This window comes from Carassius auratus, chromosome 21, assembly GCF_003368295.1.
Source record: "Carassius auratus strain Wakin chromosome 21, ASM336829v1, whole genome shotgun sequence".
NCBI lineage: Eukaryota > Metazoa > Chordata > Actinopteri > Cypriniformes > Cyprinidae > Carassius > Carassius auratus.
In genome coordinates, this window is record NC_039263.1 from 17,871,963 (window position 1) to 17,897,793 (window position 25,831).

At 36.8% G+C, this 25,831-nt stretch overlaps 5 protein-coding genes across 6 annotated transcripts; all 5 read right to left on the bottom strand.

Moving 5' to 3' along the window:
• Positions 1–261: 261 nt before the first annotated feature.
• On the bottom strand, positions 262–7,894 carry LOC113038769 (isocitrate dehydrogenase [NAD] subunit beta, mitochondrial-like). 2 transcript variants are annotated; one of them, XM_026196413.1, is made up of 11 exons: positions 7,757–7,894; positions 6,916–7,089; positions 6,400–6,520; positions 6,215–6,275; positions 5,990–6,122; positions 5,063–5,196; positions 4,882–4,984; positions 4,641–4,787; positions 4,411–4,505; positions 3,995–4,055; positions 262–586 (listed from the first exon to the last, which is right to left on the bottom strand). In XM_026196413.1, exons 1-11 carry the CDS (start codon positions 7,796–7,798, stop codon positions 509–511), a joined length of 1,149 nt encoding a protein of 382 aa, XP_026052198.1. In that variant the 5' UTR covers positions 7,799–7,894; the 3' UTR covers positions 262–508. The 2 variants fall into 2 exon arrangements, with proteins under 2 accessions (XP_026052198.1, XP_026052197.1); XM_026196412.1 differs by lacking the exon at positions 262–586 and adding an exon at positions 1,467–2,549.
• A 112-nt stretch (positions 7,895–8,006) lies between these two features.
• p2rx4a (purinergic receptor P2X, ligand-gated ion channel, 4a) lies at positions 8,007–12,042 on the bottom strand. The gene is made up of 12 exons (XM_026196411.1): positions 11,575–12,042; positions 11,328–11,475; positions 10,383–10,454; positions 10,063–10,135; positions 9,847–9,943; positions 9,589–9,669; positions 9,361–9,502; positions 9,118–9,254; positions 8,939–9,032; positions 8,775–8,840; positions 8,431–8,526; positions 8,007–8,236 (listed from the first exon to the last, which is right to left on the bottom strand). Exons 1-12 carry the CDS (start codon positions 11,712–11,714, stop codon positions 8,216–8,218), a joined length of 1,167 nt encoding a protein of 388 aa, XP_026052196.1. The 5' UTR covers positions 11,715–12,042; the 3' UTR covers positions 8,007–8,215.
• A 454-nt stretch (positions 12,043–12,496) lies between these two features.
• Positions 12,497–14,999, bottom strand: LOC113038770 (glutathione S-transferase theta-3). Its single transcript, XM_026196414.1, has 5 exons — positions 14,765–14,999; positions 14,295–14,382; positions 13,743–13,893; positions 13,348–13,524; positions 12,497–13,231 (listed from the first exon to the last, which is right to left on the bottom strand). Exons 1-5 carry the CDS (start codon positions 14,874–14,876, stop codon positions 13,031–13,033), a joined length of 729 nt encoding a protein of 242 aa, XP_026052199.1. The 5' UTR covers positions 14,877–14,999; the 3' UTR covers positions 12,497–13,030.
• Positions 15,000–15,812: 813 nt separating this feature from the next.
• LOC113038774 (D-dopachrome decarboxylase-A-like) lies at positions 15,813–16,953 on the bottom strand. Its single transcript, XM_026196417.1, has 3 exons — positions 16,774–16,953; positions 16,524–16,699; positions 15,813–16,444 (listed from the first exon to the last, which is right to left on the bottom strand). Exons 1-3 carry the CDS (start codon positions 16,879–16,881, stop codon positions 16,372–16,374), a joined length of 357 nt encoding a protein of 118 aa, XP_026052202.1. The 5' UTR covers positions 16,882–16,953; the 3' UTR covers positions 15,813–16,371.
• A 486-nt stretch (positions 16,954–17,439) lies between these two features.
• On the bottom strand, positions 17,440–19,819 carry LOC113038773 (coiled-coil-helix-coiled-coil-helix domain-containing protein 10, mitochondrial-like). Its single transcript, XM_026196416.1, has 4 exons — positions 19,608–19,819; positions 18,869–19,100; positions 17,836–17,977; positions 17,440–17,635 (listed from the first exon to the last, which is right to left on the bottom strand). Exons 1-4 carry the CDS (start codon positions 19,649–19,651, stop codon positions 17,616–17,618), a joined length of 438 nt encoding a protein of 145 aa, XP_026052201.1. The 5' UTR covers positions 19,652–19,819; the 3' UTR covers positions 17,440–17,615.
• Between the last annotated feature and the right edge of the window lie 6,012 nt (positions 19,820–25,831).

The following is a 25,831-nucleotide window of genomic DNA, read 5'->3' on the forward strand; positions in this document are numbered from 1 at the left end:
AATATTCTGTCTCAAAACCATTTCTTTATGATTTTATGATTGATAAAACAAACTAAATAATCATATATATAACATTATTCTGCCATATTCATTGTTGTTTTATTCTACAAATGTATACTTACGGTATTTATAACATTTCAACCATGTAAACAATCATTGTAGCCGAATAATGCAACATTTCTCTTGTGGGAGTGACATCATTTATGTACAGCACAGATTTATTTAGTGTAATAATATCACTGGAAAAGACAACATGCTTGCCAGAATATTCCATAACCTTTTATTAATAGTAATGTTTGAACAGGCAGCATTTGCAATTAAGTAATGAATATCTAAATAAATATAACCAAGTTTTTAAGATGCATCATAAAGCAGTACAGTCGGTAACATCAGTGGATCTGCAGAGAGACAACATATGAATGTTTCAACACTTGTTAGGCCACTAGCAAGGCTTGAGGCAAGGAAATGTGATAGGCAGGATCAACAGAGTTTAACTGAGATTTGTGGTTTAGATGGCCAGATTAGAGATGACAGCCCTGGTGAACTCATCACTTGTCGCGTAGCCTCCCAGGTCTGAGGTGCGAACCTACACCAAAAATAGCAATAAAATATTATACACCATTTTTATATATCATATAATATACTCTTCTGTCTGTTTGCATGGATATATATAGTGCACCTAATATACAGTACAGACCAAAAGTTTGGACACACCTTCTCATTCAAAGAGTTTTCTTTATTTTCATGACTATGAAACTTGTAGAGTCACACTGAAGGCATCAAGGGCTATTTGAGCAAGAAGGAGAGTGATGGGGTGCTGCGCCAGATGACCTGGCCTCCACAGTCACCGGACCTGAACCCAATCCAGATGGTTTAGGGGTGAGCTGCACCGCAGACAGAAGGCAAAAGGGCCAACAAGTGCTAAGCATCTCTCGGGGAACTCCTTCAAGACTGTTGGAAGACCATTTCAGGAGACTACCTCTTGAAGCTCATCAAAAGAACGCCAAGAGTGTGCAAAGCAGTAATCAAAGCAAAAGGTGGCTACTTTGAAGAACCTAGAATATGACATATTTTCAGTTTTTTCACACTTTTTTGTTATGTATATAATTCCACATGTGTTAATTCATAGTTTTGATGCCTTCAGTGTGAATCTACAATTTTCATAGTCATGAAAATAAAGAAAACTCTTTGAATGAGAAAGTCCAAACTTTTGGTCTATACTGTATATATATATATATATATATATATATATATATATATATATATATATATATATATATATATATATATATATATATGTAAAAAATCCATTTCCTCACACGCACACTTCTCAACATTCAGCACATTTAGAGTATGATGATTGTTATTTTGATTTCCAGTTTGTGAATGTTAAATGAGGATGAAGGCCTTCAAACAATGCAAGCGATCCACATTAATACCAGAGACTACAACGTGACACTTTTCAATCCTTTTGGTTTCACGTATTTATTTTTTTTGGCAGTAAAAAAGAATAAAAATTCACATTTGACAAAACATATGTAAGTTCATTTAAAGCATGAATAAACCTTGAGATGTGTGTAATTGAAATGCATGGTTCCCAAACAGAGAAAATACTAATACTGCAGGTGCGGAGCTTAGAAATATATGAAGACAATTAGATCGGTACCGCAATGACTGAGGTCATTAAAAAATGCCTGATAGGCAGAGAGATATCATTTTTGGTTTCAGTCAGTCATCATTTTCACAGATAGTCAGCAATGGCACGGAGCAGACTTCCTGTCCAGAACATCTGCATCATGAAATCAAGAATTGCCCGTCTGACTCATGGAAGCAGCAGATTTGATTAGTGAGGTTTACATTAGTAACATTAAGAAGGTTAGAAAAACACCACTGGCACTTCAGTCGCAATATGCCTAATGGCTTTTGCAAACTTGCTGATACTAAAATTAACAGAGGCCCTGGAATCACAAAGGCAATTCGACGAGGACCAGCCTCAAACCGACATTCTATAAAAGCAAGAATCAGAAAATAAGGTTATCTATAGGACTAAAACTTAAATTTAAACTTAAAACTGGAGTGAACAAAGAAGCACAGTAAAGCCATGTCAGAAATAAACTAGCATTTCAAAAGTTTGGGGTGACTATTTGAAATAATTGCTTTTAAACTTTTCTCTTTTGCAGAATTTCACTGTATTTTTATCAAATAACAAAAAACTATTAATCGTGTTGAAATAATACCAACCCCAAACTTTTAAACAACTATAATTCAGGTTAAAGATTCATACAGTGACAAACAAAAATGAAAATAAACGTATATGGATGCATTAAAAGAAAAAGGAGAGAAAATGAAATGAGGAAAGATAATGTAGGATATGACAGGGCTGCTTTAAAATCATCTTTGAACATATTCAGATCAGAAGTGGCATGTACAGGGTGGTCCGGGATAGATAATGGCAAGCATCTTCAAACAGTCCGATGGCGCAGGTTGTCCACAACCGCACGGACAAAGTCACCAGTGGTGCTGTAACCCCCCAGGTCTCGCGTCCTCACCTGGGACACACACAAATACACACAGACGGTCACATACACCCAGAACGGGATGTGACGGCAGAGAAGCAAAAGTGGAGAAAGGGAAGGTGAAGACCACATCAGAATTAAAGGACAAGCACAAACCTGAAGCCTAGAGTTTGACTGCATGACAGAGTTTGTATTAGAGGAAACGCGTTAGAAATGCCGAAGCTGGAGCTGAATGTATACACCGAGAGACACCCGTGTCAGTGAACTGAATGTATGATAATAAATTCAAGACCCCATGAAATCAGATTTGGACTTGTGTGTTGCCGCCATTCCTTCATTATAAATACCATGTGTTTCAACTAGCAAGAGCAAACCATAAATGTCTTCAGTTGTGCGAATGCAATATTATTATAATTTTTTTTGGTAACACTTTACAAAAAGGTTAATCTTTGTTGTTAATTAATACAGTAGTTAATTTTTTTGTTCATGCTGTTCATGCATTAACTGATCTAAACAGACACATATTAAAAAAAATGTATCAGTACGGTCAATGTTGAATTTGGGAATTGTGGGAAGTCATGGCCTAGTGGTTAGAGAGTAGGGTTGTGGGTTCGAGTCCCGGGCCGGCAATACCATGACTTAGGTGTCCTTGAGCAAGGCACCGAACCCCCAACTGCTACCTGGGCGCTACAGAATAAATGGCTGCCCACTGCTCCAGGTGTGCGTTCATTCCCTTTCTCCACTTTTGCTTCTCTGCCGTCACATCCCGTTGTGCACTTTGGATGGGTTAAATGCAGAGCACGAATTCTGAGTATGGGTCACCATACTTGGCTGAATGTCACGTCACTTTCACTTTCATTTAACATTAAGCTTAATAAATGCTGCAGACCTACTGTTTATGATAAGATAACTTTGCTTTGGTTTTAAATTGTAACAAATGAGACCTAATGATGAGCCCTTCGATATATTCCACACAAACATACTCTTTCAATACAAAAAAAAAAAGAAAAGAAAAAAAAAGTGTCATATCTAAAATGAAAGACTATTACATGAGGTCTTTAAATGAGATGACAGTCAAAAAATAAGGAAAGATGATGTCTGATAGCAGAATTTCAACCCACAAAACTAACCAAAAAGCCCCAACTGTTCACATAAAAAACTGTAATGCAGAAAAAAAAACTGGAAGGGCTAAAACTCTTATTTATTAAAAGTGTTTCAGGGTTAAAGATATAGTACTGTTCTTTGGTTAGGATCATTTATCCCAAGCCAGGTGAATAGGAAAACCAACCAATTAGGATGAAAACCAATGCCACCAAGAGTATTCAGACATCCATCACCAACAAACTGTGCATCTTGAACTCATAGATAAAAAACCTACACTCACACTCATGTAAGCTGCATATAGTATCATCCACACAACACACCTCTCTCTCCCATTCTGACTTGAACACACAAACAGACACACAATCATCTCTTACCTTGCCCTGCTTGATAACTTTCTTGACAGCCTCAGACACCATGTTTGAGTGATATTCAAGACTGAAAAAAAAAACCCATTCACATCAATACAATTACCAAGACTGGACAAAAGTTTTCAATAATCAACACAATCTTTGAAAAAAGTCTCTTATGCTTACTGAGATTGTATTTATTTGATCAAAAAAGCAGTTAAAATCAGTAATATTGTTTTCTATTTGAATACATTTTAAAAAAGTAACTTAAAATGTAATAAAAGTGTAATTCAGATAAAAAAAATAGCTTGAATTAAATCTGAAAACCATGATTAATGGGAACAAAAAGTCAAAACAGCAATAAATGGTACAATTTAAAGGTTAAACACAAGATATGAAGTAAATATGGAATATCAATGCTGGATTAACAGTGGCAGACTCACTTGAGGTGTCTCAGCATGTTGGATGCACTGAGGAGCATAGCAGTAGGGTTTGCGATATTCCTGCCTACAGCCTGAGCGAAGGGATGTCTGGCACCCTGATTGAACACACGAGAAGACAGGAACACTGTTAAGTCTTCATACACACTGCAAAGCAGCTTATTCGGAGTGTGAAACCTTTACGGTTCATGTCTAATGAACGAAGGAATGAAAAACAAGATTTAGACACCAACCGTTTCAAACACAGCATATTCTGCACTGAAACTCTCGCCTGGAACTACGCCGGCTCCGCCCACCAGCCCTGCTGCCAGGTTATCGATGATGTTGCCGTAGAGATTTGGCATCACTAACACATCAAACTGATAAGGATTCTGCACCAGCTGTGGGCCACAGAGCAATATGTTAATTAAATATTATATATATATATGCCATTCTAATTGCTGGTCATTAATAATAAAAGACTGGCAACAATACCTGCATGCAGCAGTTATCAATGATGATGTTTTCATATTTAATCTTGGGATAAAGTTCAGCCACTTCTGCACAGCTCTGCAGGAAGAGGCCATCCCCGAGTTTCCTGCGAAGAGAATTCTAGATGAGCGAGTCTGTGTGTTTAGCTTTTTACCGAATGCTGGAATGATCCCTTCATACTTACATAATGTTTGCTTTGTGTACAGCGGTCACTTTGCTGCGGCCTTTCTTGGTGGCGTAGTCGAACGCAAATTTAGCGATACGCCGAGATTTCTCCCTGGTGATGATCTTCAGGCACTCAACCACTCCTGAAACACTCTACAAACACAGAGTACGCAGATGTACACAACAGGTTTAAAAGCAAATACTTTTATTAAAGCATTAACGTCATATTAAAATTGCATTAAATTGATCTGAAGCAGCGGTTCTCAATTCCCAACTCACGCCTCACTGCTCTTCATATTTTGCACTTTCTCTTTGTTAACACACCTGATTCAGATAATCAGCTCTTTAGAAGTGAGCTTCATGCATGACCTGTGTTCCCATTGTTCATTGTTCCCTACTCCCTGAGCAGGGGAAATCATTCATTCACTGATTCGTGCTGCGCAGCGTCTTTACACACGGACAACTGTGACATCATATACCTCTGTAAATTAATACAATTTAAATTCACGTCTTGCACACTTCAATGTACTTTGAATGGAACATACTGTATACGTTCACTTTGAACTGGAATCATGGCGGAATATCCTGTGATGTCCACTTTGCAGGGCACTTATGTTCAAATAGAACAAACGTCTGAAGCGCTAAGAGAAACGTTCAAAATGTGCAGAGGAGTGGGGCGCGAGGACTGGAATTGAGAACCGCTGATCTAAAGTGACAAGTTAATCAAAAGTGATTTTGGTTTCAAATAAATGCTGTTCTTTCTAAGTGTCCTGAAAAAAAATATCAGGGTTTTTGAATCAATTTGATTCAAGAAATTAGCACTGGTTCTCGAGTTCAACTCAATGTCTGAAATCTCTAGTCAACAGCCCACAGGAGGAGAAGATTATCAATAATATAAATACTGTAAAAGAAATATGCATCACACGTGAGATGTGAGAACAAGTACCTCATGCTCCAGAGAGCTGTATTCTCCCTCCGTCTGCTCCCGTATGATGACCAGATCCAGGTTATTGTGGCGAGTGATGTAGCCAGGCAGACTGTTCACATGAACAACATTGGCAAACAGGTCCAGCTTTCTCCTGCACAACATACCACAAAAAATATATCGATCAAAAACTAGCAGGAGAACCATGAGCAGCACAAAGCAGCAATGATAATATCAAAGAAGTACCTCAGTCTCATCTCATATGATGTCAGTTCACCCTTGTACTCCATGGGAGTGTGAATCTTTCCTAAACAACATTTATTTTAAATGCCAAATTAGCATTTGTAAATACATCAATAAGCCTGTACAAATTTAACATGCTAAACTGACAGCCAAAATAGAATGAAATGTTCGGCAGTTAGAAATGTTACCCTTGATGGCGACTCTGTTGTTCTTCATGGAGGACAACACCTCTTCCAGTTTCTCCTCGCTGGCCATGTTCTGCACCTCGCTCAAGTGAAACTCCTCAAACTCCACAGGAATATCGGCTGCCTAGAAAGTGAGGTGAAAAGGGCGTTAGGAACAAGTGAGATACAAATATAAGACACGAGAGAGGGATGAGCTGGAACACAGGAGGAAGGAGGAGAAGACCACTAAATATCAGATGTTTAACCCTATAAACTAAAGCGTATCAAATCATATTCACAAAATAAGATTTTTCCCTCGGCGCCGCAGCATAAATGGCTGCCCACTGCTCAGGGTGTGTGTTTACGGTTTGTGTGTGTGCACTTTGGATCGGTTAAATGCAAAGCACAAATTCTGAGCATGGGTCACCACAACTTTACAACTTTGCTGTATGTCACATCACTTTTTTTACTGTCACTTTTACTTTCAGAGTTAAAAGGTTTACTCGTGTCGGAAAAAAGACTGAGAATGAGCATCAGTACCTTGAAAACCTCTTTGACAGCAGTCATCAGCTCCGGTCCAACTCCATCTCCAGGGAGCATGGTGACCTTGAAGGTGCTGTCGGCCCGTGCCGGGGGACTCTCCGAAACATTCTGACTGGAGGTCACACTCAAAGAGCGGACACACAACGGCTGCAACCGGACAACACTCAGACCCTGAGGGGTTCAGGAATCAGATCATAAAAAATGGTGGTTATTTCTGAAGAGTCACAGATACTTTTTGGGGGTGTGTGTGAACCACTTGTATGGTTGGAAAAAGTGCCTTACAGGTGGTGACAGGTCAATTTGTCGGTCTGGCCAATTAATCAGCCAATATTTTAAAATGTTAGGTTTACTAATAAAGAGAAAACATCTCTTTGCATCAATCCCAAAACTACTGACATCCCTGTCAATAGATGATTTCTGTTATTCAAGTTTCATCATGACATTATATAACAAAAACGTAAAAAGTAACTTTCTGCTCATTCACGCATATCCAAAATAGGGTTATAAGGATAATTCATGTAAGATGTTCAATGACATATCAATGTATTACCATATAACATCGTGTACCACCGTGTAAGGGATATCATTGAAGTCTTGGTGAATTGTTTAAATCTCTACATCCAGAAAACTTCTAACGGAGCTCTCCTGTGAGATATCATCTGACTTTTCCTTATACTGTTATAAAGTTACACCCAATGTGTTCAAGTCCAGACTTGCCTTACGCATCTAAACAACGTTTTTTTTTTGTATTTGGCCGTATGGCTCAGCCAAAAAAAAAAAAGGGATATGTGTCATTGTAATCTTTGAGCAAATGTCAGAATCGCTTTTCAAGACTCACCTTGGCCAGTGTTACGAGACTCCCTCTCAACGCGGCCGCCATCGTGCATTAAAGGCAGGAGGAGAAAAAAGGCCGCTGTGATCTTCCTCCTGAACTAGGAACATTGAGGCGTGTGTCTCTCTACTGACCCCTGCTGGATGCGAGCTTTACTCGTAGTGCTTCACGACCAACACAAGGGGTCCTCGGTAAACTTCCAAGGGTGAACAAACGACAGCTCGACAGTCGATGGATCTAAAACATTAGTTTTTGCTTCTTTTTTTCCAGAGACATTTATGTGTCTTTTTTTTGCCCACAGAACCCACAAAGCTAGCGAATAAATCAATCACACTGATAATTTCATCCAAATATATTTTTTTATTCACTATAACGTTGATCCTTCATTTAGTAAACCTGAGAAATATATCTCTTCATGATGAAATTTACAAAGAATTAGTTTTGAATCGGTAGCCTGAAGATCTTCTATGTTTCTTCATTGGATAACTAATTGAAAGAAATACCTCATGTTAGTCTCTTTATCACAAAACAACTACTACTGTATGAAGAACAAGAACTATTTTAAATAACAAATTACAGAAAGTTACCTTGGTTGGTGTATGTTAAAATACCAAATATATTTATTAAAAAGTTCGGTGTAGCAAACATTTTGGATGCCCAATGAGGCCATAAATACTCACAAGTCCATAGTCATCTACATATGTATACTTCTGCTCTTTGTAATGTTGCTTTCTTGTCATAAATGTCAGGACAATCCAATCACAGATAACATTCACCTGAAATGCACCACAAGTCTGTTAGACTGCGACACAGTAAAAACAGTAATATTGTGATCAATTATTACAATTTAAAAGAAAATTATTTCTATCTGAATGTTTTAAAATATAATGTATTCCTGATTGCTGCTGAATTTTCAGCAGTCATTACTCCTGTCTTCAGTGTCACGACTCTATAGATGCATAGATTGAGATGTCACTGAAATATACACCGAAAAGTTTTTACTTACTTACTAAGACATACTTACCAAGCCTAAAAGTGCCAAGCCTGCACCTATGTTCAGAAGTGTTGGTATGATATTAAATTTTCCGGCCTGTATTAGAAACAAAATTACTTTGTATGTGTTAAACGACTAAGTTAATGCTAACCTGCATAACTTGTAACATTAGAAAGAATAAAGAAGTGTCTCACCTGGCCAAATACCAAGACGTCAAAGCGAATTCCATAACCCTTGATAAGTGTCCTAGTCTCTGTGCCATCGCTGTCCTTGTAATATTTAGCAAATCTGTCGAGATTTAATCAACCTCATTTAAAATTGAACCTTCACTTTCTCTCAGAAACCACTTTTAATAAGTGCAAACACCTCCTACCTGAAGTTGTATCCGGGGGCCACGTTATTTTCAGGGTCTTTGTTATCTAGCCTGCGGAAAGTGTAGCGAGGCACACACCAGCTCTGTGGCATGTCAAGGTCACAATCCCACAGGATCTGCACTCCCATCACTCCCCCCTAAGAAAAAAAAGGGGGGGGGGAGTGCACAAAATGCTGTTAACAAATTCTAATATTAGCCGATTTAATTCAGCAATGTCAGATTAACATAAATGAAGTCTCTAACATGGACTGCCATGGTCTGAAAATCCTCATTAGCCTCTTCAACGATGTCTTTGAGTCTGAAGATAGGGCAGTCAGGGTCTGTCTTACGGCTGAACACACACTGTGTCAAGTAGGAGCTATTTACATTTGGTAGGATATTCCTTCTGTAAGGACACAAGGAGCACGTTTCATTCTGTTAAGACAATGGCAGACATCTAAGTAGAAACAATAATGCATTCGAAAAGCTTACTTGTTGAAATTGAATTTGGGATAACGAATGCTATTTTTTATGAGTACTGTGAAGTTTTCAGCATCTGCCAGAAGTGGTGGACTGAAACATCAAGAAGAAATCAAACTTAATTACCAACATTACATAGTTTCAAATCTAAAGAAAGGAAATGACACAAACAAACACATACATTAACAATATATATACACACACACATACATACATACATACATACATACATATATATATATATATATATATATATATATATGATTTTACTTTGGGGGTTCAACAATCTTCTCTAAAGGACACCAGGACAGCACTTCACAACTCTTCACTGTGTCATTGTAATCGACACATCTGCCTGTTCGAACACCTAAAGAAAAAAAATGCATTGTTATAGTTAAAAAATTATGTTTGCTGTTTAAACAGATGGGACTGCAAAAATCATTAGTCACAGTTAGAGTCATCTTGCATTTAATGTATGGGCCATACCATCTCCACGAGCATCATTGAAGCCTCTTTTGCAGTCCCTGTGAGAAGTGCATATGGATGCTGGGGTCGGATTCTAAGTTACAGAAGTTAACATGAGTTTAATGAGATACATGATACCAGATACTGACAGAACATTTTAGCAGTATTTAGTTCTACTATTTATTAGTTTAGCTGACTTTTTTTCTCCATCATTTCAAATTATTTAAGTGTACAAGTGCATTAAACTCAGTTTATTAGTATTTGGTATTTGATTTCAGCCAGTAATGTTTGTTTGAACAGGTTAGTGACAAAAGAGAACTATGCCACCCATTATGACTCACCTCAGCACATTTTGACTGTGTTTGATTTGGTGTGATGATCATATTGGTCAGCACAAAGAATGATCCATCCTCCTAAAACATTCAAAAGCATGTGATTTGAAGTAATACCTAAAAATATACTTCCTCATACATTGAATAATGCCAGAGGCATGAACACTTTTAGTTTCCTTAAAGATGGTGCAAAGTTTTGATGAAGTAAAAAAATTAACAGTAAAAAGAAAAAACAACAGCATATAGGACACTTATCAAACAAATGTCTTGACATTATTTCAAATAAATTATATTTAAATCCTTAATAATTTAAATGCAAAATCTAATAGTCAGGAGAAACTCAGCAACACTGAGTTATCATTGACATTATTTAAAACCACATGCAACTGTTAGAAAATTTGTATAGGCAAATTGTGTGGTTTATTTACTCTTCAAAACAACATGATATTTACTCATGTTGTTTCTTTTGAAACATGAAATGCAAGTTGGGCTAGTTGAAATGCTTGAGGGGTGCAAGTTGACATATTTATTACGCTTCTCGAACTTAAAAAAAAAAACGATTTGAAATTACTTTAAAAAGTTTAATTATTTGACAGCCTCTATGATTAAATGGCTATGAAAGCAAAAACGTTTAGTGTAAGCTGAAAAATATTGACTAAAGTCTGAATGACTTTGGACCTATAAAGGTTAAAAAAAAAAAACCACTGGTTTAAGATCATTAAAGCATACTGGTTACACCCAACAATGAATTCCCAAGAAACATTGTTCAAAATCTGTGTGTATTCCAAAAGATTGCACACAGCCCTTGAGTAAAGAGTGAACACAATAGAATGTCTGAGCATGCAGGTGCAACCATGTCCTCTTCATAACCCATGAAGGTGGTGGAACCAGTGAGGTTAGTGGGCATTTAATTCGTCTAGCCTGTACCTCCTCTTCGTCAAATCGACGGACTACCTGAGGTGGGATGATGTAGTCAGCCACATCCCAGATCCTTTCACCCAGCTCACTGGTGTTTGTCAGTGCAATGCCTTTTACTTTGGTGCTGACAGAGCTGAGGACGGTGTCCGTGTCCTGGTAGCCTTTCTTAAGAACACACACATACCTGTAATCAAACCAGGAAGTTATTTAAGCATACGGTTTCATCACACTAAAGAGTAAACTGTGCTCTTTATGTATTTACTATACGAACAAGTTGACTTACCCGATCACGTAGGCTATGACTAAAGCTTGAGTGAACCGATTCAGCGTTCCCACTTTCTTACTTCTTATTACCAATATTTTTGACGTGTGGTAGTCAAAAAAACACTCGCCTACTGAATCACAGCAACCCTTTTCGCTCATTATGCTCGCTTGAACGAAATGGTATACTTCTATTTCCCCGACTGCTCACTCATAGTCACAAGTTTTGTAGGTTATTAACCACGACGCCTCAGTGCGGTCCAAACTTTACACACTTCCCGCTGAATTGTCGTTTCACTTTCTGAGAACGAAGATTATATACTACTCAAGAACAGTTTTAAAGGAATAGTTGGCATTTTTGTCACTATCTACACTGAAGGTGGTTTATTTTCTCTTTTCTCAGTTAGTTTTTATTGAAATGATGACGCGGCTGTTTTCTGTACAATGAAAGTGGACGGTGTAGAGAGGAAACTGTATCTTTTGGTCAATCTAATCAAGGTTTTGAGCTACCACTGAGCTCTCTCTCACTTGACTATTGTTTTACTGCAGAATACAGCTGCCCAAAATTAAGCCCATATTTGTATAGGCAAATTATGTTATTCCTAAAGATAAAAAGTGAAGGTTTACTATTGCCCCTCTCAAACTAAGTACAATTTTAACAAAAAGAAATACAACTGTACAACTCATGGCCATTATTTCAGCTTTCCTGAAGCCATATGATAGGTTTTTGTAAAAAAAAAAAAAAAAAGAATGTTTACTTATTTTTTATTTTATTGTTCCAGTTTTTACTATCTGTTCCTCTTAACTAAAAACCACAAAGCCCTGCAACTTCATTCAAATTTAGTACTATATAAATATAGGGAAATTAAATACAAATAAATTAGAAAAATAAATCTAAAAACAATTAACTAGTAGAGAAAATGGTAAATTAAATACACCACAGAGACTGATCACAAAAGATTTATTGACAGTACTGGAGAAATGGAAATGCTGACTGAATGTACCCCTTTTCTGTACATGACATTAACTAAATGTGCTATTGCTTATCGAGCAGAGTATATTTTACAGGAAACCATATACTATCTGATTACATTCCATGAACACAGAGGGAGGAAACATTCCTCCCAACTCCTTCCCAGGGGTGTTAAGTAATTTTCTGAAACAAGCTGTATTGTGTGGCTGTGTTATTGCCTAATTTTTTCAATGATATGGTCACAGTGAGTGCAGCAATTCAGAATTTGAGAGCGAACACAGCTGGAAATGTGCTATTTCACAGTTTGCTTCTTTTTGAGGTTACACAGAAACATTGATGGTCATTGGATTCACTGAAAATGAAAAAGGTGTCTATATGTTAAACAATTTAAGCTAATTAATTTCATTCTTACTGATTAAACAAAATGGAAAGCGTAGTTAGAAAATTATGAAGTACTTTTTCATGAATAACTGACTGTTTTAACCAACAGTGTCTACCAGTTTGTTTATGAGAGGAAATATCTCAAAATTTTAGGTTTGAAGTGCTCCATCTTTTTGGGGTCCATGGTTTTCACAGTCTCCTGGGCATAAAGAATTGCCTGGTGGGCCTCATCGAACAGCTCATCCCCAATTTCTGCTCTGACTCGGTCTTTCCATGCCTTGAGTTTGGGTCTGTTCTCAAACACATCCATACCAGCACCTACAGGCTGAAACAAAAAGGTGTTATAAAGTATAAAATGATGGTCAGATATCATCTGCCTTAAATTCTCAGATCATTATATTGCATCATCCGACACAGGATATTTTGCATACATAGGCCTACCTGCATGATTTCCACAATAGCAACCAAATCAGCCAGTGAGATCTGATCACCGACAACGAACGGTCTGTCTTGCAGAAACTTCTCCTCAAAAATGTTTAGTGATGCATTGAGATCATCTACTGCATTGTCCATCTTTTCCTTAGTGATCTCAACTCCTAAAGCTTTTGGAATCAAAAGCTACAACAAAACAAGGAAACGACTTAATTCCATTTATAAATAATCACACTAAGTTAGCAGTTAACTGTGTTGCAATTCCAAAATCTAGGTAGGCTTCAATCCCAAGGTCAAAGAACAACAGGAGGGAACCATCAGCTTGGGAGCTGCTGAAATCTAAATGCTGATCCGTTTACCACAGACACAGTACATGTGAACGAGAATAAATTTACTTCACTCACCTTGAACCAGAACATCTTGGATCCATGCATCCGAATGGCAGAATGTTGCCATGATAGGTATTCGTTTACTCTAGCACGCTTCTGCAAGTCAGCTGGGTACCAGTGGTCTGGAGTGTGGAACTTCTCAGCCAGGTACAGCATGATCGCAACACTACAGGAAGTGATACTTTGTTTACGCAATGAACGGTTTCACAAGAGACACAAAACAAACAGTTGTCTCTGATTCTAACGTTTTAGAACAGTGGTTTTCAACCAAAGCACTCCAGAAATTTCCAAAGGGCCTCAAAATGACTTAAAATAATAAACGTTTTGAAGATAAGATTAGATAATTTAGATTATTTAAAAAAATATTTTATTTTCTTAAAAAAGAGCTTTAACTATATATATATATATATATATATATATATATATATATATATATATATATATATATATATATATATATATATATATGAATGTCATAGAAGCAAAATTAATAAAATTCTGGTAAAAGCTACTTTTTAAATCACTATTAAGTATTAAATTAAATTGAAACCCTGCTAGACCACATACCTTTCAGCCAAGCAAAAGTCTCCATCTTTGAGTGCTGGTGCTTTTCTTAGCTGGTTGATTTTTCCATATTCTTCACTATACTGATAACCTGAGGGACAAATCTCATGCTTATGTTTTGAAAAAATAAAATAATATTAGGGTGATCACTGTGTACAACTGGCCCAATGTAAAAGCTCAAAGACGTGCAGGAATGCATAACTGTCTGCCAGATTAGTGACTCACAGCATTAAATCCCGAGATACCTATAGACACATCTGCCTATATCAATAAAAGATTACATTCTGTAGTCTAATCACAACTTCTCACACAGAAATAGAACAAAAAGGGGAAAAGATAAAATAGAGAACTATAAAAAAATAAATAAAAATAAAGAACTTCCATAAAGTCTATAAGATTTTACTAATTTTAAAGAAGTTTCGGTGAATGCTGCAAAACCAATGTAAAATGTTTAAGATAACACAATATTGTACCTTCAAAAAGCGAAATCTTCTTGTGGTCGAACTGGATGTTGTTTTTCTTGGCAAAAATGTAAACAGAGCGACATGGCTGCGAAAACAGATCCAAGTAAATTTCCAAAGACATTTTCTGAAAAGTATCTGACTTCTATTCTAAAACACAACCCAGTGGAAACTGCAATGAAATGTATGACTATTCCTCGTTGCACAGGAATCGACTACTACTGCTTCACCACACCCCGCTGTACTCTGTTCCTAAAACCCCCTGCCAACTGGGGGAAATGGCATTACATATATTTGTGTGGAATTTTATCACAAGGGACACAGAATGACTTAATTGTATTACCACTTTAAATTAACCAAGCGTTTAAGCACAATAATCAGACTATAAAATTAGAACTTTGTTTAGCTATAAACTTTGAAACATTTTATTTTCTTCATTCTTCTCTCTTGCAATTAGCGCCATCTGTCGGAACTCGAGGGTATTTTAATCGTGGCAGTTCATAAAACGTTCATCTCTTCAAATAACATATTTGAATTTGAAGAATTGCTATCGAAACATCGTTTTCTTATCTAAAACTAACATATTGAAGATATAACCCTAAATAGCTTACTAATAAATATTTTTTTATGAATCTAGAACCTATTTAGAAACTTGCCTTTGTGGTAAAATTGTCTATACTTATATATATAAACCTATGATTTCCAAAAATGTATTGTACATTTAGATAAAATGCTGAATTAATTTAAGTAGTGATTGCAAAACATAATCTTGGAAGAATCAGTTTTCACAGTATCACTAATAAATAGTATGATTTCACAACAATGTATTTCATGTTTATTTGTGTGCAAGAAAAGTAAGTGTGCTTCTTTTCTTCTTGAACCATGAAACGCATACTGTAGATCCACACTGCTTGTCTACCCTGAAAGCAAATGCTACCCACATAATCCCAAAACTCCTGAATGTATTACACAGATGCTTTATTCAAGAGCGTTTTTATTGTTTTTCCATTTCACTTTTAGCACATTTCTGAATCCATGTACTTGACAAACACAGCTGATGATTGTTTTTCCATTTCACTTTTAGCACATTTCTGAATCCACGTACTTGACAAACACTGCTGATGATTGAAGACAATCATTAAAAAGACATTTTGTGTGCACTTATACTTTGTGCTATGGAACTGATATGTGTGTAAATCAAAATTCACTTTTGGTCCTCAGCTGACTACATGGTTATGGATATCTCGATGACTTTTGTAAGTTGATTTGATCCGTAGATGTGTTTAACAGGTAAACCGATTGTCTGAATATGCCATGTTCTCTGGGAAATTGATTAACACTGAGCAATTCATACAATTAACTATAAAATATAACTTCATCAACTTATTTTCCTTATTGTCTAAAAATAGACACATTAAACCCAATATATTGATTTCCTATCAAAATGCTAAATGCATTTTATATTCATTTTAGTAAAGTGATTATTGTTAAATCACAGTCTACTATTCAAGAAAATCAGGAAATATTCGTATTCCTATAAGAGCAAAACTGCCCAGGAGCAATGCATGTCCAGTTAGTTGAATCCCAAACAGGAATTACATATAAAATAATATTAAGTCTTATAAGAAGCTCATCACTGTTCCTTTCTTTCCAATCTGCCATGGCTCCAGAGGGTAGAACAATATCAAAATACTGCAAGAGCGAACACAGAAGAGACATATGTGAATTTAGGTAAGTAACCAGCACATTCAAAGTGTGTTCATTAATTTACCGGTCATCGCTAAGCCCAAGCTCTCCTTTCAGAAACTGGAAGATTTTTGCGCTATGCTCCTTATTTTTCTCCGCTGTATCAGTCACTCCTATGGCAGACAAGGACATCAACAAACACGGGGAGCTGGACCCCGCGATCATCATCGGCAAGTCAGTCTTCACCACCAGATTCATCCTCTGAAGACATGAACCATTGCGTTACATGACGGCGGAACTTTAAGATCTATGATCAAGGTCGCTACGATACTCACGTCTTCCGGTTTCCCCAAAGCTGCAGCCAGTGTAGTACAGAGTCTTTTCAGCAAGTCTTCTGGAAACTTGCTTGCAGGTAAATTGGTTTCTACATTTATGAACGGCATTATTATTTCACAGTTACCTCTGCCGACTAGTGTAAGAATGACCCGGTGTGGCTGTATGTATCCTTTTGATAAATCGCTTTCTCTGATTGGCTGAAAGACAGAGACGCCTGTTCACCGAGCTCTATGATTGGTCAGCGTACCGCATTCCTTTCACGCCTCTCGAGTTTTCAAGTATTGTATGAATGAGTTTGAACTGTTTTTTCAAAATTAATGGTACTTGAATGATAATTGAAATTTGTGTTCTTATGCTGCATATTAAATCAATTCCTTTGTTCTTTTCTTGTTTGTGTGTGTGAAGTTAAAAAAGCTATCACTGTTTGTGACAAAAGGAGAGATTGTGTTAAGACCTGCTGTGCAAACTTAGTTTGGAAAGACTGATATAACTAGTTATCAGGCTTTTGTTTTGTAACTCTATTCGATACTTGTAAATCATAAACACAACTATATCAAAATGGATTCTACATGCACATAAAATAGTGTAATGTGACTAAAAGATTCACAAAAGAGCAGGGTGATGACATATAAATGAGGTGTAATGCTTAAATAACAGTCAAAGAAAAAGATAAATAATAGCTTTTTAATTGTACAACCTCATTTACATTATCAGACATTCAAAAGTACCAATGTGCATTTCACAACTATAAACATAAGTAATTCGCATTAACTGCTGGAAATATTGATATTCTGGACCAATATTCGACTACATTTAGTGTTAAAATCTTCCATGCTCTCCATCACACCAGAGATGTTGCACCTAAAGGGACAAAAGGTCATCTGAAGGTCATTACACATTTTTTATTAGTAATAGTACATTAATGCATGAATATCTCTCATTCTTAAGTATTTCTTACACTCAACCACTTGTGTTGTCTGTGAGATTCACACAACTGGTTGGATGTAGTAAAGTCCTAGATAAGGATCATCATGTAAGGTCCGTGTTGACGAGAAGCTTACCATGTGAGAGTTTGCACTGCTTAAGAGCTTCATTAAAGCCTTCACACAAGCTCAGATCAGCCTGAGTCGTGGCACAGTCCAGAAACTGCCTCACCTCAAAGAGACATGGGCCAGACTGAGAGGGTGGAAGCCGTGAGGGCTCCTGCAAGCATAAATAAAAGACAGGGGATGTAGCCACTGTAACGCCGTTTCGTTTTTTCCATATTCTTCATGAGAATAAAAAAAATGCATCTTTTCGCCACCACATAAATGCATGCCAGGGTTGTATTTTATGGAACATTGCACTCCTTTTTTTCATGATGTTGTCAGTATGAACTGTTGCTACTAACGACTGCAGAATAAATAAAAAAACACATTCACTTTCTCTACAGAGAAAAAGATTTTTAACTAACTTTTCACTAATTGCTAAAGAAAGACCTACTGTGAGCTACGGGCTGTAAACAAAGGATGCATACTTTTGCTAAAGCGGTTAATCCACATTATTTGATTTTTAAAACAATCCTGTATAACAGTTTTTTTTTAAATCCCATGATCCTGCAAGCAAATATCCTCCAATTAATAAATCAAAACAAGCAAAAGAACACTTCAGTGCCCGCCCATTCCCAAGAAACACTGCAAATGACATAATCAGCCTCCCTTCACGGTCAAGTAACTTAAATACAAGTACTGTATATTATTTTGCATGTGAATATTTTGCAATAAATGTAAAATATACTATGTCTATCTAAACAATGTTTCATTTGTAATGCTCCATGTTATTCTAGCTCTTTCCCTTATTAAAGTCTGTTAAGTACACTGTCATTTACAGTTTATATCCAATTCTTTTTTTTTTTTTTGCTTCAAATCAAAGTTTGTAATGTTTTGCTTCATCTCGTGGCTAGTTAGTTTGGTTCATGGCTTATACATTTTTTAATAAAGACTTTTAAAAATCCTTATTAATGACAAAGTTGCCCAGGTCAAAAAGTGCAAAATAGTTGTGTGATGATTCATTAAAATATTTTTCCAGAGAAATAGGTATTTTTATAGCTATGACCTGATATGTGGGTGCTGGTTTGGGCGCCTCTGAGCTGCTGCTGCCTCCACTGAAAGCACCTGTGATGGCACTGCCCATCACGTGCCCTACGGCCGAGCCGACTGCCACTCCAGCAGCTGTGGTGGCCATCTGGGCCATAAGACCTGGCTGCTTGGGCTGGGCCGTGGCAGGGGCCATTGCCATCGGAGGAGGGGGTGGTGCGTGGGCTGGAGCGTAGGATGGGGCAGGAGCACTGAGAAGAATACAAGGGGAAATATGTTATAAAATAATCAAGTTTAAAACCCACTATAAAGTCTATAAAAGCAGCTCATCTTGGCATATGCGTTGTAGAGAATATACATAGAAAATAGGATATAAAGAATACATTTTACATTAATCTGAATTAGTATCACATGATGCAGACAACTTCAGATGGAAAGAAGATAAAGTCTTAAACCTGGTTTGCGTCATATGCTAATGACAGACATTACGCATAAATAAATACATTTAAATATATAAATAAGCATCTATTAATGGTTTTCCACTAACAATGTCATGTTTTTGGATCGATCTTTCACCTTCTGCTCTTGATGTATTTGGGATAAGCAAACAAACAATCAAGTATTCAGTATTATATTTTTTATGAGCAGTCTAGTGTTTTTCTTCAGTACTGCTGAAATATCTAACCTCTACAGCTTGCAGCTCGCTCACACAGGTTTACAATGCGTTACAAAACTATCACCCAAAATGTCACTAATACCTCGCTGGAGCCGGTGAAGGACGACTGCGACTTCCTCTTGCCATTCCAAAAGTAGATCGAAACCGCAATCAATCCCCAGTTACTATTATAAAGTCGCAAACAAGCGCGAAGGTAGTTAAATCCACTCTCTCCACGCACTGACTCCTGAATGACAGACAGCCGGTAGACGCACGTGCCTTTGACCTTGTGTGGGTCTACAGTCGTGTCCTGGCGCATGCGCGCGTCAGTGTTCTAAAATTTTCTACGCTACCATGCTAGAACATTCTCTCTTATAAGATGTGTGACGTTCAATATGCAAGATTTCATGTAGAATGATTTAAGTCTTTTAAATTCACCTGTTTGCAAATCCGAAAGCATTCCTTATATTTGACTAAACTTTTTTTTTTTTGCTGAACAGGAACACATTTGAAGGTGCTAAATCGTCTTATGACACAAGCGTTCCCACTAGATGGCACTGAAATATCGGTTTTGGAAGCATCGTTGTGAACTCAGTGCCCTTTGAACTGTCAAAATGGGGCAATTTCAGTTCTGGACAAAATAGAGAGATTCTTTGGTGGGGTGGGGGTTTACAGAATCTGTGGATGTTTTAAAATCTATTATGTTTTATTGCAACATCTGCTTTTAGAGAGATTTTATATAAGATTCTTTTGTTTTATTGTTTAAGAATTCTTAAGAATTTTTATTGTTTTGTTTTTCAGTTATAAATAACTGGAAGATTACTAGCTATTTGTATTTTTGGGGGTAATAGAAGTTGACCTTTGTAGTATTAACCATTCTGTCAACATTTACCCTGTGTAATTTCATACCCGTATAATGACAGTCTTTCTTGTGCAGCAAAAGTCTTCTGATTTTCATATTTCATATGACAAGAAAGTCATACAGGTTTTGGAATAATATAAGGGTGATTAATTAAAATAGGTATTTTTAGGATAACTGTTCCTTTTAAATTCATACATCACACATGGCATCTACTATAATCTTGTTTTTGTCCGAGAAGAAATTGTAATCTGAAATGGAAAAGTGTAATTTGCCTAAAATGCTTTGCAGGGACATAAACATGTTGATAAAAACGGCACAAATATTGTGCTGTGGTTGATAATTATACAGCTGGCCTGATCATTTCTGCTTAGTGTGTGGTGTGGGGGAGCTCAAATTTACTTAAATTGGCATGATTCACATCCCAGTCTCAGATGGCAGGCAGTGATTCAGCATCCATTTGGCTTTGTAAAAGGTTCTGCCTTATTTCACTATGATAGGTGGTCTGTTGCACCTCTATATTAGTGACTTTATATGAGATTGAAATGAAAGAACCATTAGGGCTCAATAGGAATACTGTGTCCATATGGTCTGTGATGAGGCAGGCCGTGGATCTGATCTCCACAGGTGTCCCTGGTGAATTCCAGAATGATTCACATGGTCTAAAAAGCAGTTTCAAATATAAAATCCCAGACCTGAGAATACCTAAGGGAACTGGGAATTACCTGACCACAGTGACTTTTGGTTGTGTCAGCATTTATTGTTCGTACTTGTTAAATACTTTCAGTTAAATACTTTGAAATATTCTGATAGAAGCTTATGGCTGGAATACACTACATAACTTACATTGTGTAATGAAATCTTAACAGAGTTTAAAACAGTCATTATACACTTGCCAAATTTTAGATGGTTACAATAGGAAAAACTGTGTATCAAACGCTAAACATCTGAGGATCACACACTACCAAGCTTTCAGGTTGTTTAGGAAATGACAAACTCACTCAGAAACACATTCCTTGTTTCTAAGAGATGCATGGTGAATGAAAAATAACATGTTCTAAAAGAAAAAAAAGTCTTGCCATTTTTTTTTTTTTTTTTTTTTTTGCATACAAACAACAACATCATCAAAATGATCCCTATTTACACGGATCCATGAAAAAAAAAGTAAAGAAAAAGATGGAAAATGCTTAGTTATGCATGCCAGGCAATGTCACTTTGTAAAGAAACGCTATGTGAAAATGTTATAAATACATGGGTATGACTGTATTGTTTTCAAAAGCTTGCACTTTGAAACACATTTTCAAAAGCTTGCACTTTCAGTCCCCTAAACACTGTTGTCGTGTAAATGAACAGCCAAAGCTCATAAAATTTTCAGTTCTAAGTTTAAAAAGACTGTTGTGTAAATGTCACCTTATATTCTTTATATTATAGTCTGTGTCCACCTCTGTGATATTCTGTAAAATCTGTCAACATTGCTGACAAAAGTCGTGTAGTATATTGCAACCTTTAGATAGCACACTCTGGAATTATTCTGGAACCTTAAAATCTCTCATATAACGCCTCTCTCTCTCTCTCTCTCTCTCTCATTTGGTGGATATTGAATCACAGTGATCCATTTCAATTACCTTATATGAGTTCAGCATTAATATAACTAATGCATCGCAAAATATCGCAAAATAACCGCTACTGTCAGCAGTCAGGTTATACTTGCATTATATCTTTATAGATTCAACTTTTGCTAAAGAGGTTTATTTTATGCATTTGAAACAAAAACTTGTTCCAAATACAAAGACTGATGCATTACCACACAGAAATATCATTGTCCCAACAATTGCATCTTGCATCACTCCTAAATGACAAGCTGCACAAAGCCAGCGTGTGTTTTATAACCTCCACTCCTTCTCCACCATGCTCTTTCTTGTGGTTATAGGCACATGAGATGGAGGGATCAGGGTGAGGAGGGGTAGAGGCTATGATTCATTTCCACGGGGCTTTCTTTCATGTTTCCACTGAGTGACGTTTAATAGAGCCTCAGGGGTCTGGTTGAAGCTGCTTCCATGGTGGAGTGTTTGAGGAGTCTGGCTCGCATTTTATCAGACTGAGGGGGCCCCGCACCCGAGAAAGAGGCTGACAACAACACAAAAGAAGCTTGTTTTGAACCTCCCTGTCCTCGTGATCAGACTCTTAGCTTTATTGTTCTTAATCAACATAGTTTTCACAAATAAACACATCATTAACAGTTGCATGCTGGTATGGAACCTATATGGGCCCCTGCTGTTCGACTGGTAAAGAATGGCACATGCTTTCTGATCAAATATATACTGTACCTTGAAGTTGAATGCATAAATGTAAAGCAAAATAAGAGTGCTAGATTATTATTTGCAGCACAACAAATATGAACTATACACCCACTTATGCATTCAATAGGAGAGCATTTTGTTGTTCATTAGAGGCTTCTAAATGCCATTCTTACCCCAAAGGTTCATGATCCTGGTGGGATGTGAGGGTTCCAGCATTGTAATTTCTTCACAGGATTCCTTTTTATTGAAAAGTCCCATGGGGCACAGAGGAAGAAAGGGGAGGCTTCAGGTAGTTTTGTTTGTATGATCTTTTTCCACCGCTAACTTTCTCTCCGTGAGCGTCATTAGTGATACCCACCTGTTACAAACCACTGAATCTTAAATAGTTGCACTCCCAAAATATAAATGCTTTAAACATTTGGCACAGAAACAAAGAACTTGTCTCTATCAGTAACACCCGTTTAACCCCCTTATAACCGCAGACACAAGTTCATTCTACTCTGTAATCAAATTTCACAATGCTGTGGGTGTTTTTTTCTTTTTTTTTTGGCGATAACATACTAATTTAGAAGGAAAACTACAACGAGTCATCATTTGCTGTATTGAGAAGACCAGGGCCAGTTATCACACTTTTTAAACACTTTTATTATTCCTGGCTATTTTGTATTTCACTTTTAAAGTGTTTCTATAATTATTACTGCCATGAAAAATTAATAATTAATTGTCACAGTAGAACCTGTCAAACCGTATATTCTAGCTTTTTTCACCCAAATGTAAACCTTGAAACAAATATGAAATATACACTGATGTCTTATTGTTTGTGGTCAGCAATTTATTTTAAGGAATTTATTCTTGTGATGCAAAAATCAATTTTCAGTATTATTACTCCAATCTTCAATGTCACATGATCCTTCAGAAATCATTCCAATGCTGATTTTGTGCTTAAGAAATATTTCTTATTATCAGCGTTGAAAACAGTTTTGCTGCTTGTTTACTATTTTAGTGGAAACTATGATACATTTTGGCAGGATTCTTTAATAAACAGAAAGTACAGCACTTACTTGAAACAAAAAATGATCACAAAGTAAATATTTTTACTGTCATGATTGATCAGTTGAATGCATCCTTGCTGAATAGAAATAACCATTTCTTTCTAAAAGTTACTTATACTGACCCTAAACTTTTGAGCGGTGGTGTAACTGCATAAATTCTGTTTCAATGTGTTTCTAATATACACTTTAGTGTCATTTCAGGTCTTACACTGACACACCAAAATCACTTGTGGAGGAGAACCAGCTTGAAAAGTTATGAATTGAGATCATGTGCTTAACATGAAACATTTGCAGGACACGGCAGATCTCCCATCAGACCTCTTCAAATCTGTCTTTTACCACAAAACATGCATTCCCTCCTGGCAAAAACCCAAAGCTGTCTCTCACAATACATTTATTTTGACTCAACCAGACTTATTTTTGGAGGAATAAAAAAAGGACTATAATTCATGGACGGGTGAGACAATAAGTGCTAGCAGACACCTTGTAAAACGGAGTTCAAGTGTTTTATGTCAAAAGGCACATTTGTATTCCATTTACTTTTAAACATTAAAGGCTCGGGTTACATTATGAGCCAGCGGCTGATATTGGAAATGTCCTTGATACGTTTAAATGTTTATGACTTTGGAAAAGCTGTGGGAGTGTGTGTACAATGGTATGATTTGTATCATTAGACAGTCCCTCTCTTAAATGGATCAATGTGGCTGGGTGTCAGTGATTATGTGATTCAGCCACAACTTACTGCAGTGATGGGAAGCCTAAAGATCTCCTTCCTAATGACTCCTTGCAGATGCTGACTTTGATTTTTGCAGGTGTGCACATGAGAGAGAGAGAGAGTAGACATGTTTACAGCCAAAATATAAAGTAATAGTGTAAAAAGGAAAAAAAGGCAATCTGAAAAGCATCTCTAGAGATTTTCCTGTTTGCTCACTTTGATAGATCCCGCTGTAAATGTGCTTTGAATGTTCAGTAGCAGAGATTTTACCGCAAGGAGGCCCTTAACTTTACAGCTCTCTGTATTACAGTTAAGCTCACAAAACGGCCGTCGCAGCAAAGTGTGAGTACGTCTGAGGTAAATATTAGGTGCTGTTAAGTTGGACGTACCTTTGGTAGATGTGGTAGAGTCTATTGACATGCTATATTGCGTTCACACTGAGCTGACAGTGCAAATAGAAGTGAATTCACTATCTGTCCTTCTGCTTTTTCTGATATCTACAGCTTTGCACACTCTAAACAATAAATGTTTTTATTGGCATTTTCCACGAAGAGCCTTTAATATCCATGGAATCTTTCCATTGCACCTAATTTTCTTTATAGTAAAAAAAGGTTCTTTAGATTATCAATACACTCATAAAAATAAGGATCCAATTGTTGTTCACAGCAATGCCATAGAAGAACCTCCCCAAAGAACCTTTCGGGTTTTTTTTTTCATAGTGTGAAGAACATTTTAAAACTCTAAAGAACCACTATAAAGAACCTTTTGTGCAATGGATGTTAAAGCTTCTTCATGAACCCTTGATGCCAATAAAGAATCTTTATTTTTATGTTCTTCAGACGAAGGGTTTTTAGTTTTTTTTTTACTTTTGAGAAGTTTTCACCAAAAGGCTCCTTGGGGAATCCAAAATGTTCTTCTATGGCTGTGAAAAAACCCTTATATTTTAAAAAATTGTGTGGTGCCTTGCTGAAAAACGAGGTAAATGAAATGTGTTTTTACCCCCTGCCCCCATCTTCTGGGGGTTTACAAGTAACTGTTATTTGATATGAGTCTGTCTCATTGTGGTACTCTCCACTAAAGTGAGGAGGATTGATGGTTGTTAAAGGAAGTCTGGACAGTCTTCTTTTGTTTTCCAACAGCTATCTGATGACATAATTGATTATACATGTGTCTCATTGGCTTTGTTGTGGTTGGCCCCTCTGGTGGTGTCAAAGGGTTAACAAACCCTAGCGTTTAGTTTGGGAAAAGTGGCTACACAAAAAAAAAGTAAAATAAAGATTCCAAAAGGGCAGTGATGCCATAAAAGAACCATTTGGGTTCCACTAAGAACCTTTCAGGGAAAAGTTCTTAAAAGAACAATTTTTCGTAATTTAAAGAACATAACTTTTTCCAGGTTCTCCC

Coding starts and splice junctions, on each gene's coding strand:
- LOC113038769 (XM_026196412.1), bottom strand. CDS start 7,798: ATGGCGGCCGCGTTGAGAGGGAGTCTCGTAACACTGGCCAAG. Junction 7,090..7,756: donor GTCTCGTAACACTGGCCAAG/GTGAGTCTTGAA, acceptor TGAACCCCTCAG/GGTCTGAGTGTTGTCCGGTT. Junction 6,123..6,214: donor TCATATGAGATGAGACTGAG/GTACTTCTTTGA, acceptor TATGTTGTGCAG/GAGAAAGCTGGACCTGTTTG.
- p2rx4a (XM_026196411.1), bottom strand. CDS start 11,714: ATGAGCGAAAAGGGTTGCTGTGATTCAGTAGGCGAGTGTTTTTTTGAC. Junction 10,136..10,382: donor CACAGTCAAAATGTGCTGAG/GTGAGTCATAAT, acceptor TCTGTAACTTAG/AATCCGACCCCAGCATCCAT. Junction 8,237..8,430: donor ATGTAGATGACTATGGACTT/GTGAGTATTTAT, acceptor TCTTTCAATTAG/TTATCCAATGAAGAAACATA.
- LOC113038770 (XM_026196414.1), bottom strand. CDS start 14,876: ATGTCTTTGGAAATTTACTTGGATCTGTTTTCGCAGCCATGTCGCTCT. Junction 13,525..13,742: donor CCAAGATGTTCTGGTTCAAG/GTGAGTGAAGTA, acceptor GTTTTGTTGTAG/CTTTTGATTCCAAAAGCTTT. Junction 13,232..13,347: donor CTATTGTGGAAATCATGCAG/GTAGGCCTATGT, acceptor TTTTTGTTTCAG/CCTGTAGGTGCTGGTATGGA.
- LOC113038774 (XM_026196417.1), bottom strand. CDS start 16,881: ATGCCGTTCATAAATGTAGAAACCAATTTACCTGCAAGCAAGTTTCCA. Junction 16,700..16,773: donor CTTTGGGGAAACCGGAAGAC/GTGAGTATCGTA, acceptor TCATGTCTTCAG/AGGATGAATCTGGTGGTGAA. Junction 16,445..16,523: donor CTTGGGCTTAGCGATGACCG/GTAAATTAATGA, acceptor TCGCTCTTGCAG/TATTTTGATATTGTTCTACC.
- LOC113038773 (XM_026196416.1), bottom strand. CDS start 19,651: ATGGCAAGAGGAAGTCGCAGTCGTCCTTCACCGGCTCCAGCGAG. Junction 17,978..18,868: donor AACCAGCACCCACATATCAG/GTCATAGCTATA, acceptor TTATGCTTGCAG/GAGCCCTCACGGCTTCCACC. Junction 17,636..17,835: donor GCAGTGCAAACTCTCACATG/GTAAGCTTCTCG, acceptor TTGTCCCTTTAG/GTGCAACATCTCTGGTGTGA.